The sequence below is a fragment of the Cebidichthys violaceus genome, unplaced genomic scaffold (assembly GCF_023349555.1).
Source record: "Cebidichthys violaceus isolate CVI_PGR_0920_01 unplaced genomic scaffold, fCebVio1.0.p SCAF_154, whole genome shotgun sequence".
Taxonomy (NCBI): Eukaryota; Metazoa; Chordata; class Actinopteri; order Perciformes; family Stichaeidae; genus Cebidichthys; species Cebidichthys violaceus.
In genome coordinates, this window is record NW_027176323.1 from 221,110 (window position 1) to 234,955 (window position 13,846).

Sequence of the window (13,846 nt, forward strand, 5' to 3'; positions counted from 1 at the left end):
TTTCAGATTTACATCAGCGTATTGTTTCAGATTTACATCAGCGTATTACTTGTTTCAGCTTTACATCAGTGTGTTGCTTGTGTTTCAGCTTTACATCAGTGTATTGCTTGTGTTTCAGCTTTGCATCAGTGTATTACTTGTGTTTCAGCTTTACATCAGTGTATTACTTGTTTCAGCTTTGCATCAGTGTATTACTTGTTTCAGCTTTGCATCAGTGTATTACTTGTGTTTCAGCTTTGCATCAGTGTATCACTTGTTTCAGCTTTACATCAGCGTATTACTTGTTTCAGCTTTGCATCAGTGTATTACTTGTTTCAGCTTTGCATCAGTGTATTACTTGTTTCAGCTTTGCATCAGTATATTACTTGTGTTTCAGCTTTACATCAGTGTATTGCTTGTGTTTCATCGTTACATCAGCGTATTACTTGTTTCAGCTTTACATCAGTGTGTTGCTTGTGTTTCAGCTTTACATCAGTGTATTGCTTGTGTTTCAGCTTTGCATCAGTGTATTACTTGTGTTTCAGCTTTACATCAGTGTATTACTTGTTTCATCTTTACATCAGCGTATTACTTGTTTCATCTTTACATCAGCGTATTACTTGTTTCAGATTTACATCAGCGTATTGTTTCAGATTTACATCAGCGTATTACTTGTTTCATCTTTACATCAGCGTATTACTTGTTTCAGATTTACATCAGCGTATTGTTTCAGATTTACATCAGCGTATTACTTGTTTCAGATTGACATCAGCGTATTGCTTGTTTCAGATTTATATCAGCGTATTGCTTGTTTCAGATTTACATCAGCGTATCACTTGTTTCAGCTTTACATCAGTGTATCGCTTGTTTCATCTTTACATCAGTGTATCGCTTGTTTCAGCTTTACATCAGTGTATTGCTTGTTTCAGCTTTACATCAGTGTATTGCTTGTTTCAGCTTTACATCAGTGTATTGCTTGTGTTTCAGCTTTACATCAGTGTATTGCTTGTGGTTCAGCTTTACATCAGTGTATTACTTGTTTCAGCTTTACATCAGTGTATTACTTGTGTTTCAGCTTTACATCAGTGTGTTGCTTGTGTTTCAGCTTTACATCAGTGTATTGCTTGTGGTTCAGCTTTACATCAGTGTGTTGCTTGTGTTTCAGCTTTACATCAGCGTATTGCTTGTGTTTCAGTTTTACATCAGTGTATTACTTGTTTCAGCTTTACATCAGTGTATTGCTTGTGTTTCAGCTTTACATCAGTGTATTGCTTGTGTTTCAGCTTTACATCAGTGTATTACTTTTTTCATCTGTGAGGGTAGTTTCCCCTTTAAAAATCAAAGTGCTTTAAGTCGTCCTCATCAATGTGAGTCAAGTTAAGTGAAAGTCGACTTTTTTTTTTCCACAAAAGATTCTGGTGATTTCAGTCGGGTCATATCAGTGTGAAGTCTATTCATACTTTGGAGCACCAGTGTCTTTGCCTCACTTTAGAGAGCTTGTTTGTGATACTTGCAGATAGTCAACTGTCCTCATGTCATACATGACTTCATCTTCATCTCCCACACAAACATTTTTTGATTCCAGGAATGTTGATATTCCTGTAACCGGTGTTGGGACTTCTGCGGCGTCTGTCAGAATCAGTGGTGAGTTCACGATGACTTTAGTGACACTTTACATGCATGAATCATCCGAGAGGGACATCTAGTGTTTGTGCTACGTACTCATTAATTAAGAGCACTCTTGTGGTATAATTGGTCCACCGCTTACCGTCCCCACGGGGCTCAGAAACTGATGAAACACAAGAAGCAAAACATATTTAGAGATCAAAGGGAAGGGGAACAAGTCAGATGGTGAACGCTGAATGTTTTATGGCATGATGGCAGCTACAAACAGACTAATATAATAATTAGGTGAGTGTTTATAAAAATATATGAGGAAACTCAAGTGTGAAGAGGCCCATTTAGCATTTACTCTGACATGTCCTGACACGATCAGATCTGTGGTTTTCACCAAAGTTTCAATGTTTTTGGTAGGTGTCTCAAGCACCTGCTTAGCCAAAACGAAACAGGTGTCCTACATCCTGCGGCTTGTTGCTCACACAAACAGAGAGAGGCTGGATGCAAGACGAGCAGGCAGCTGAGCGTGAACATCTGCTTGTGGGAAAAGGGGGGACCTGCACCCACGGTTTCACAACTTAAGTTTCCCTTCTGTGGGTGAAGCAAAAAAAAACCAAAACAAACAAGTAAGATCACTCAAATCAAAGATTTAAGATTAAGACACTTTGTACTACCACCAACGCCAGGGCTAGCAGACTAGATGAAGCAAATGTCAAGTGATGAGGACTCTCTCCTGCGGTGGAGGATGATCTGTAACAGGAGTACAGGCTGAAAATGGGGAAATCCATTGGCAGAAGAAGTACTGTATATTTAGCTCTGTTCACGGGACTCAAAATATTGATTCAAGGAATAAGACTGTGAGATTTACCGGGCAAGCGGTTGGTTTTTTTGGACAAACGGGGGATTTTAATTTCAGCCGCTCGACAGACAGAAAAAGGGACCGAGGAAGGATTGGAGTTTGTGGAAGAAGAGCGTTTGCAGCACTGCCCACACACATCCTTTCTCACAAACCCCAAAGAGGATGTGATAGAAGTGAAAAATTAAAAAACACACAACTGATGAAAGGTTGAAAGTTGAAAATCAGAGGATAACATTCAGACTCGTTTCGTCTGCTTCCAGTCAGCTGCTCTTAAAAGTGTGTAGAGCGTCGGTAGACAGCTGGATGTTGCCACTGACTCACAGGTGTGCCAACCACGACTGTGTGTGTGTGTGTGTGTGTGTGTGTGTGTGTGTGGGTGTGGTCCCACCATGCCAGCTGTCCCTTTGACACAGATGTTGATTCATCTCTGCGCGTGTACCGCATCAGCTGATCGACCCAACGACGGTTTAAAAAATGAATATTGACCGTTAACGATCGTCCTCAGACCAGACCGCCTGCAATCACACCTGTGGCCGACGTGTCGCTTAAAGGAAACACCGGAGCCTCAGATTTGAACTACACTCAGAGGCGATTAGAGCGAGACGAGGAAAGACAAATCTATTTATTCTAAATGTCAACTACAGCCAGCGTGTTCCAGATCTGAGCCGTAACGAGTCTCAGGACCGGTATGACTGAAGTCAAACTATCTGAGCGACTAAAGTGAAAGTCCTCCAACAACGCGGCGCATTAAATCAAACGGCTTTCTGTTCATAGCGCATAGAAAGAGAGAGAAGCACAATTAAATAGATCATAGTTTAATGGTGAAGATGAACACACACACACACACACACACACACACACACACACACACACACACACACACACACACACACACTTCAAGTCCGTCATGTCAGTAGCTTTTCTCATTTACGGCACAATATGGCACTCTCCCACACACACCCTCACACACACTCGAGTTTATTTAATATTATCATCCACAAATGTATATTCTTTTGTCTCATAATTCTACGTCACTACTTAGTTAAATATGTACACAATGAAGGAGGAAGAGCCGAGTCGATTCTCCTTTCCTTACGAGCAAAGTTCACTTTTTCAATTCGAGGAAAACAAACAAACATTTTTTTCCGGGTTTCCATTTCCTGAATTTCCTTTTCGACAGGAATCAAGTTTCTTGGGACTGTGAGCTCCGCACCGCGTCTCTCACCGAGCCGTCGGCGGCTCCTCGTCTCCTTCCCTCCTGCTCCTCTAGAAGCGTCTACTTCTCTCCCGAGCTCCGTCCTTCCTCCTCAGTCCGGAGGAGGAGAAGCCGGAAGAATTTGGCACAAACCAGGAGGAGACGAGGGAGACGCTCTTACGGCAGTCCTGAGAAAAAGTTTGTATAGGTGTCCACTCGAGTCTTAACAGAGTGACATGGGGGCCAAGGGGGGTGGGGTCGGGGGGAAACACAGTTTTTGTCCCACCCTGTCGATCGTCTTACTCCCTCTGCGTCTCTTTCACCTCCCGAGCCTGGAGAAGAGAGGAGGGCCCCCCCAGCTGCTGAAGTCCTGGCCCTGGTCTCTAGGGGTGAGGGAGGTTCATGCGGTCCTCTATCAGAGTGTTGTCGGGGCCCTGCGCCTCCATGCACTGCTTCACGGTGGCCACGACTCCGGACAGGCGCCTGTCCAGGGCGGCGAGGTGCGGCTCGGCCAGCACGGGCCGGATGGGGTCGAACGCCAGCGCCTGTCGCATGTCTGAGCTCAGAGCTCCGCCCCTCAGCAGGTTCAGCCGGTTCCAGGTGGACACGCGGACCCTGACGGGGCGGAAGGAGAGACGGCGCGTTAGAAGAAGAGAAGATAAAAAGGTCAAAAGAGGTGCGATTGGATGGAGTACTCACATGCAGCACTGGTAGAGCGGGGCGAGGATACTTCGCTCATCCAGAGCCGCGTTCCCAAAGCTGCACACAGAAGAAAACATAAAATAAAATGACTAAATTAAAAAAAGTTAAGCAAGGCTTCTGGAGCCGGAGGCCCGTCTGCAGCGCGGTTAGGAGGATCCATCAAAATGCATTAGCCACACTGCACTGGCTCGGTAGAACACACACACACACACACACACACACACACACACACACACACACACACACTCTGCCGCCCAAACCGACCGTGGGTTCTGTGTTTCTGCAGCAGGTTTGCTGTCGTCTCATGAGCTCCTCTGAGGAGCCTTCAGCTTTTAAAGCAGGAGGACACCATCAGGTAAAAACACGTCAAGCGCCTTTAAGACGGACTTTGAGATCAGCCGAGGACGGACAACAGACGGAGAATAAAACCACACATGATTAAGTTATTAATAATGTAGCTATAGTCCTGAGAACCGTTGCTAACGGTAACGATGAATGGGTGTATGTTCACACGCTGAGGTCCAGCCTTCTTGTTGTTCAGCGATGCTGCAGTCATGTTGCGTTCTCAAACAACTGCTTTCCAGACGGTTGGGGAAACTGATGTTCAAATATGTTTCAATGTGTGATTATTATCATGCCAAGAAAAGAAAGGGCTTCTTTGATTATCTGCCAACTGTGATTCATTCTAGAAAAAAAAAAAAAATCTTTCCACATGAAGTGGAAAGAAATGTCCACAGTTCTTTTTGGGTTTTTTGAAGATAAGAACAAAGAGGGAATAACGACTCGACGTCTTCGCTTCATGGAAGCGGCTGTTCAACATGAGTCAGCGGTTTCGGTGCCGATAAATCAAGAGGTGGGGGGGCATGCGGGAAAACGTCAAAACAAAGTGCACCTTGAAAATGAAAATAAGAGTTCATGCAGAAGATGAACCACACTGTGGTTGTTCTGTTGTGTCGAGATGTGTGGAAAAAGTGCACGACTCCCCAGTGAGCCGACTGCTGCTCACCTTAAGACATTTTGTTGCTTTTTTTTTTTGCCGACTCATATGAAGTCACATAATGTACTGACTGCAGTATAACGACGACGACTGACATCTGGATCGGTTCCCTAAACGCATCACTTTCACTCTGCGGGTGAATTTAAGGAGAACTTCCAATGAATTTTATAACGATTTCTAATCTCATATTTCATGGAGGATGTGGCGGAAAATAACAATTTAAAGCTTTTCTCCGTTTATTGATCGTGAATTATTGTAACGAAATCAGCTCAACATGAATGATGCTCCGTCACCGTCCACATTTGGCTTGTTAGAACCCCCCCCCCCCCCCCCCCCGGTGAACACTCGCCTCTTTGCGTTGTCGAGCAGGATGAGCATGCTGGCGCCGCCGTCGTCCTGGAAGCTCTCGTAGTGATGCCGATCGGCGTTCCCGATGAGGTAATCGAAGATGGCCGTGTCGATGACGTCCAGCAGCCTCGGCCCGGCGTCGTACGGAGGCATCTTCTTCACCGCCTCGCAGTAGCTCTCGTCGTACTCCCACCTGGAGGATTTACACACACACACACACACACACACACACACACACACACACACACACACACACACACACACACACACACACACTCAATGGATTGTACAGTCTGTGTAACTACTGTAAGGGGAACTTTTCCTAGGAATAAGAACGTCAGCAGTTCCTAGAAAGAGGTGTGGCGGGGCATCAGGAGACCTGGGCCGAGTCCGATCAACACTTCCCGTCCCGGTATCATTTGTTCCGTTATCTGGACCCAGACGAGGACAAGAGAACATACCATAGTGTGCTTCGTTTGTGGTTCAACCGACTGGTTTGATTGGTGGAAAGTGACATAAAGGGGCTGGATTTAGACCATAAGAGTAAGAACGTAAGAACGAACACTTTGGATTTGTTATGAATCGCCATTGTTGAACTACGTCTCTTCTCTACAGCCACAGCATAACGGTGGTGCTTTTGCCACAACGGTCTCACAAACAGGATCCCTGACACCTGATACCTGACCTCAACAGTGTGTGTGTGTGTGTGTGTGTGTGTGTCTTGCATATTTTCGGGATCTGACATAATCCTAAATCTCTGCATTTTGAAATGCAACTGAACTTGATCAAGAGGAAAAAGGTCTGACGAAGTCAGCAGCTCGATTGCTGCTGAGCTCAGCGAGTTTGTTCATGTTCTGCTTCCTCTCAGCAGGTGACCTCGCTGTCCTCACCGACCAGAAGCTGAACCGGCGTTCAAGTCCAATTCTGTCAAAATCCACCCGTCAGTTATTCTGTAAAGTCAGCTTTTGCTCGGAGTGGGTGGGAATCGCCATGGATCGCGGCAAATCTGCAAAACAAACTCCTGTGAATTTTCCCCGCTGCGGCACTAAAGGATCACCTCATCTCACATCCTCTTTGATGTCCATATAACGCGCCGATGGTCCCGCTGCATCGGCACTCAGCCATTGTTCACAAAAAGCTGTGGGCAGCAGAGAGAATACCACCGCAGCTGATCAAACCCTAAGATAAGCGATCAAAGCACGCTGCGCCCTCACTCTTCAGTCGTCCTCCCACTTCAGGAAGCGCTTCTCAGAATAAAGGAGAGAGAGTCATTTTGCCCTTTAAGGTTAGGAAAGTACAGGTCAACTGTGGCCCTACAACACCACCACTGTGGAACGGCTGCTGACGCTCGGTTCCGTTTTCCCTTCCTTCTTAAACATCGGTAATTCAGTACAGTGGCCGGGGTCTCCTGACTGCGGGGGGGGGGGGGGACACCCACCTGGCCAGCTTCCCCTCTCTGTAGGTGCGTCCCCAGGGGTGACGGTGTTTCTGCAGCGGCCAGACGTCCGGCAGCCAAAGGGTCAACGAGCCCTCCATGACCTCTCCCTCGGCGCACGCCGGCTCGCTCTCCCGGCAGTAATAACACTTTCCGTAGAAACAGGTGTTGTTACCTGGAGAGAGAAGGAGGCGAAGCGTCAACGACACCGAGATGCAAAACACCGTGCTGCAAATATTTTTGCATCAAAACTATTTATACCGACAGCGATGGAAACCTGCGTCGCCTTTTCAATTAAAAAAAAAAAAAAAAAAAAAGGTTAAAAATAGATTTGTGCAGGCGGAGGAACCAACTAGCAGGATCCCGTTGACCCAGAGCAGTCCGAGGTGAACTGTGTACTTTAAAAGACTTTTATTGTGAAAGGGTAAGGGCAGACGTCTGGTGTGCGCTGCCTTTTGTCGAGGTTGAAAGGAGCAATAAAGTTTGCCGTCTTGGTGCGGACTAAGGAGAGTAGATAGAATAGTGAACGTTTGGAACAGAGATTCTCAACTGGTGGGTCGTGACCCAAAAGTGGGTCGCGGACCTTTGCCTGAATAAAAAAAAAATTAAAAAAGAAATCCTGTGCTTTTATTTTGAAGGGGATTTTTATTTTTTTATTCACGGTCCTTAACAGTATTTGCCGTTAATGCCTTGTAATGCTAATAGACACTCATTTCACAGTATAGAAGAACACCCAGAGATGCTTTTAAAGAGAGAGAGAGTGAGCGAGGAGACGAAAGTAAAGAGAGATTTTGGTAAAGTTTCTATTTCCTAAACTACATTTTAGTCTCCGTCTACTTTGATATGTTGGATGACACATACATTAACACTGAAGTGCGGAGGCGTAGCGTGAAGCCGAGTTCTTTGAAAGAAGCGAAGTCAACAGCATAATAAATAAAAGGTGAAAGAATTCAGATTGAGACGAAGCAAATCAGCTGCTGTGACCTATGACCCGAGCCTCAGAGGAAGTCCCGATCGCACCCTTTGTCATCGTCTTTAAAATGTCACTTATACCAAAATAAATCAAAGAGACATCACCCATACTGAAAGCACAACAGGGACAGACCTCCCCTCTGAAGGGGATCTAAGCAGCGTCTCACACGCATTACTCACACCTGAACCCACGAACAGGTGACGACTGAGCAGATGTTCAGCAGATGTGTTCATCTGTAACAAAATAGTGTCATGAAACACCCCTCGTCTTCCTAACGAGCTGCCGTTATAATATCTATATAATTCAAAACCTGGACGGATCCAAACTGACCCGTCTGACTTCTGCCTTATTAAACTCTTCTGTCTGGGACCTGATGACACATCGATGCCACCGCGGTGCTGCTGCTGGTGCTGGTGCTGGTGGGCGTCATTTTTTGCCCGGCGGCTGTAAACCACTAATGCAAAGGCTGCTATAGAGATGAGTCATGTTAAGTTCACTGATTGGCGGTAAGTGACAGCTTTGAACATAAAGCAACACACACACACACACACACACACACACACACACACACACACACACACACTATGTATTAGTTTACAACACATCTATGGATCCTTGCTTCATGCTAGCAAAATAAACATACAGGACTAAATACTATATGCCATCTGTGGTTTTAGTAGTGTGTCCAACAAGGTGTGTGTGACTTTACTGCCTTAACTGTCACACCATCACCTAACAGGATGAGGGTATATCCTGGTCTAGTGTGTCGATTGATGAAGAGATCAAAAGAAGGAGAAGAAGAAGACAGCGATGGTGGGAGAATAGGTGAACAACAAGAGTGTGAAAACAGAGATCAGAAGGAGAAAGAAAGTGGACAGATGAGTCAAAAGGAGAGATAAAGATCACCGGCGCTGTGAATCCTCTCTCTCTCTCGCTCACTAGAAAGCCCGTCTGAGCGGCGCCGAGGAAGACGGGGGGAGCGGACGATACTAACCCTGCATGAGGAAGGTGCCCAGCAGCTGGTCCGTGGCCACGGGTTTGACCTCCGTGCGCACGTTGACGTTTCTGCCGACCACTAGGGGCGCTCTCCTGAAGCCCAGGATCCTGCAGAGAGCACCGGAGCTTAGATCACAGAGCCCTTTCTCAAGACTCTTTTTATTGACTTTATCATCTTTGATTGTGTTTTATTATCGTTTCATCTGTTACCTTAGCTTTGACGTTAGCACTTTGTAAACACTGCTTTTTAAAGGTGCTCTATGAATAAAGTCATTATTATTATTATTATTATTATTATTAGGCTCCATTAGCAGATCGGCGAGGCTGATAATGACGTTCACACACCTGTCCAGGTGAAAAGCGGCCACCTCGGCGTTGTGCCGGTCATAGCCCGCGTACGGCTCGCCTTCAACCACGTAGTCTCTGCTATATCTACGGAACGGGGCGGGAAAACACACAGATAAGACGTCCGAGTCGCTCAAACGTGTGTGTGTGTGTGTGTGTGTGTGTGTGTGTGTGTGTGTGTGTGTGTAATCTCACTATTGTCTGACCTCTTGGGTTTGAAGACCACCTTCTGCCCCCCGTCCAGCACCAGCAGGGCTTTGAGCTGCGTGCCCTTGTAGCCCACGTCGGCCCGCTCTATCCGGGCGCTGCTCAGGGAGGTGAGCACGGCCGCCAGCTCGGGGGTCTCCTCGGGGTACACCTCTCTGGGGCCCACCCACTGGCTCGCTATCTCCCACGGGGACTGGAGGGTGTGCGTGAGGCGGGCCCCCCGCGACAGGGAAAGGCCGGCTTCCATCTGTCAAAGAGGCGGGACGGTAACGTGATTTTTTTTTAAAACCCCCAACCCCCAAATGACGGTACTTTTTGTAAAGGAGACTGAAAAATAATACCTTCCGAAACGCTCTGAGATCCCGCCGGCTGGCCGCGGAGCCCTCGCCTCCATCCAGCAGGAAGATCTTGGCCAGGCCCAGCAGGAGCAGCACGGCACACAGCACCACCATGCGCTGCTTGAGCTTCATCTCCACACCAAACCTGCCCTCGACCTCCTCCTCACCCGACGCTCTCTATGTGTGTGTGTGTGTGTGTGTGTGTGTGTGTGTGTATGTGTGTGTGTGATGCAGCGAATCCCCCTCACCCCTGATGCATGACCCCCCCCCTTGCAGCTCCACTCTTTCCCGGACCCCCTCCCTCCTCCCTCCTCCTCCCTCCCTCCCCCCCCCGCTGCCTTCAGACGAGCTCTTCTGAAGGACGAGCGCTGCCGTCCTCTGGTGCTACAATCAGAGTCAACCTGGAGAGGAGAGGAACAGAAGTGAAGAGAGGGCTTAGGAGGGAGGAGACAGACGAGGACTCAGAAAAAGGGAACACGAGCCGTCAATAACATGTGGCAGAGAAAAACTGATCGATTTGGGCTGGCTGGTTTTCCCCCCCTCAGGGGGGGGGCGATGACCCAGTACTGCAGCACGGCTGAAGCCCGTCCAGGACATGCAACTACATCGGGATGACTTGTACTTCGTGCACAAAGCAACACTTAAGTGTACTTTTGGCTGTCAACTTAAACAAGGGTGCCACATATGCAGCATTCAAAACCTCCCCGTTTCAGCTCCCTCTCCAACACTGGATTTGGGGGGGGGGGGGGTGGATTATGAGAGCAGACTGATGGACAGGTAGTCCTGCTGTGGTGCAGAGAGAGAGAGAGAGAGAGAGAGAGAGAGAGAGAGAGACAGAGAGAGAGAGAGAGAGAGAGAGAGAGAGAGAGAGAGAGAGAGAGTCATGTGAGGTGACAGCCTAACCTTGCATAAGATGAATTGGGCCGAACCAGCAGTGATGTTCCTTCTTAATTACGAAAAAAAAAAAAAGAGCGCCATGTTGACTTCACCTGGCTGCTACAGCAACAGAAAGGAGGAGGAGGCGCTTAACTGTTAACATGTCAGCAGTCAAATTAATACAACTGCCACGTTCAACTGGCAGTTAACAGACGTTCGTTAACAGACGTTAGCAGCCAACGGACGCGGAGTAACGTTTTTGTTTTTTTTAAAAAAAACGGTGACAAAACGACAGCAAAACTAGCTATTTAAAAAGGATAAAATATTATAAAATGACGGTTAACAGCTCATGGCCACGCAGGCAAACCGCTTCATTCACACAATCGGTCTTTCATGATGCTACTGCCTTTTTTTTTAAACCAACGGCTACATTGCCCGTTAAATCAGGTCACCATAAACAACGATATATAAGTCACACCTATCGCTACAGTGCTTGCTAGCTGCTTATTAGCAAACCGCTGCACACCTTTGCTGTGTCGGTTAGCTTTACGCTGCCTGCTAGCTGCTGAACGTCGTCGGTAGTTTTTACTGGCTGCAGACCAAAGCGGACTTACCTTATATCCATACGCCGATCACCGGAGACACAAAGTAGCCCCCCCCCATAGCGTCTGTAAAGTCCTGCGATATTGAAGTTAACAATAATAAATTGTCCTGCTGATTTTTTGAATCATTTTTTTTTCTCTTTCCCCCCCCCTGGTAGCTCCCTCTCCTCCGCCCTTTTCGTTCGATTCCTTCTCTGCCGTCCGAGTCCACTTCCGAAACACTTCCTCCTTCCTGTAGGAGCGCCGGGCGGCCACCAGGTGGCGGTAGTGCGCCACGTCAGTCCATACACGGCTGGAGATGGATGCGAGAATTACTAATGCAGTTACAGCAGCGGTTCCCTTTTTGTTTTTGTTTTTTTACAAAACTCTTCATAGTTCAACAAATATTTAATAAAAAAAAATCCGTGTAATGTAAATAAATAAATAAAATAAATTACAAGAATATGTTGTTATTTTATTAGACATATAATATATTATATGTCTAATATTTTCTTGTATAATTCTTTCACATAATAGAAGTGTAAAGAAATGGGTGAAATTATTCCAAGTTCCCCGGATAAATTCTCTGAATGAGTTCCAATACCGATATAACTGAACTATTTAGGACGCCAGAAAAAGATTTGGGCCCAATCCCAACGTCCTCCCTAAGGCCTTAAACCCTGAATCCTCAGGGACTTAACTGACGTCACCTTTGAGTGCGAGAGGCTAGAAAGGGTTGTAAATACCACTGAGACTTGATGAGCAACATATCTACAACCGAGTGCATTTATGACATACTTCTTACTCCCCGTTCTGAACGTCTTCCACCCCTCCACTTTAAACCGTGTTTAACGTCACATTGCTATGAATTCTGGGTTATTTCCCCTGCAGAAATGTGCACTCTCAGAACGTGTTCCTAAAGGGCTCTAAATGTCTGCGAGAGAGCTCTCAATCACTGGACCATATGAAAGTGGGACAGTCCTAAACCCTCACGGACTTTGTGGGAATGCGCCTCAAAGTCTGAGTGTGTGTGGATTGGGAAATGCAGTGTGCCCAAAAAAAACACCAGGATGTACTGCATCCGACTGCATGTTTGCAGTATGCAAGCCAGCGTGCATTTCTGGCTATTCTGACCCACAATGCTTTGCACAGCAGATCTATGAGCAAGAGGGGTCAAAGTTTAAAGTGCCACGTTATGAGGAAGTATGTCTACATTTAATGCACACTACGACGCGTACTTTGTAAAGGCAGCTGTACTACTGCTGGGTACCTTTACCTTCTACAATATATATAATAAAATATCAGTAGATTAGTATGTTTCTATTATTGTCAAAGTCTGTAAAGTAACTAAAGTAACTAAAGTTGTTATAGAAATGTAGTGGAGTAAAAAGTACAAGATTTCCCTCTGAGATGTAGTGGAGTATAAAGTAGCAGAACATGGAAATACTCAAGTAAAAGTACCTTAAATTCTACTTAAGTAAAGTACTTGAGTAAATGTACTTAGTTACATTGCCCCACTGTTACTGACTCCTATTATATAATAATAAAAAGCAAACCTCTGCATTGTGATGTTATTGTAACTGCAGCAGTGAGGCTTCATCAAGATAAATAGAAGTTAATGTAAGTTTTTTTTTAGGGAGGTATTTGGTTAGCTGATTCAAGAATCTACATTTTTGGGGAATATTCTGTGAATATTGTTTTAAACAAATGAAGCTGACTCTGCAGGATGAATCCCTTCAGGACACTGACGGTTACAGTTACTCAGTCAAAAATAAAATATGAGATGGAACCGATTGTCAGTATTTGAATAGTCTTCAACCGTGATACACCACACACACTCACGTCTACCCCCCCCCCCCCCCCCCCCATCCCAGATAAACAGTTAGTCAGTCACACACACACACACACACACACACACACACACTCTCCAACAGAACAATGAGCAGGAGACCGACGTGTGGAGTAAAAAAGGGCAGAGTGTTTATTGGTTCTCAGTCTTCACACCAGGCAGCGCATCACTCAGCTATGAGGTCACAGCGCTGGCCACACACACACACACACACACACACACACACACACACACACACACACACACACACACACACACACACACACACACACACACACACACACACACACACACACACACGCTGTCGTCCTCAGTAAACTGTGAATGATGCTCGTCCAGATTCACATTGATTTTTCACAAAAATCAGAAGACAAAAAAAAAAAAAAAAAACGTGCTGAAAACTTCTCCTCTGGTTGAATCCGTCACCTCAACTGTTACACAATTATTTCATGACCATAATAATAAAAAAAGAAAAAGAACGACATCAGAAGGCAGCTTCACTCAGTTCATACGGGGAGAGTTGTGCATCGGTAGACAGTCGGTCAATTT

General features: G+C 46.0%; 1 protein-coding gene across 1 annotated transcript; it reads right to left on the reverse strand.

Moving 5' to 3' along the window:
- Nucleotides 1-3,235: 3,235 nt before the first annotated feature.
- fam20b (FAM20B glycosaminoglycan xylosylkinase) lies at nucleotides 3,236-10,240 on the reverse strand. Its single transcript, XM_068710444.1, has 8 exons — nucleotides 9,995-10,240; nucleotides 9,653-9,900; nucleotides 9,447-9,533; nucleotides 9,100-9,209; nucleotides 7,136-7,307; nucleotides 5,699-5,890; nucleotides 4,350-4,409; nucleotides 3,236-4,265 (listed from the first exon to the last, which is right to left on the reverse strand). Exons 1-8 carry the CDS (start codon nucleotides 10,121-10,123, stop codon nucleotides 4,034-4,036), a joined length of 1,230 nt encoding a protein of 409 aa, XP_068566545.1. The 5' UTR covers nucleotides 10,124-10,240; the 3' UTR covers nucleotides 3,236-4,033.
- Nucleotides 10,241-13,846: the final 3,606 nt, after the last annotated feature.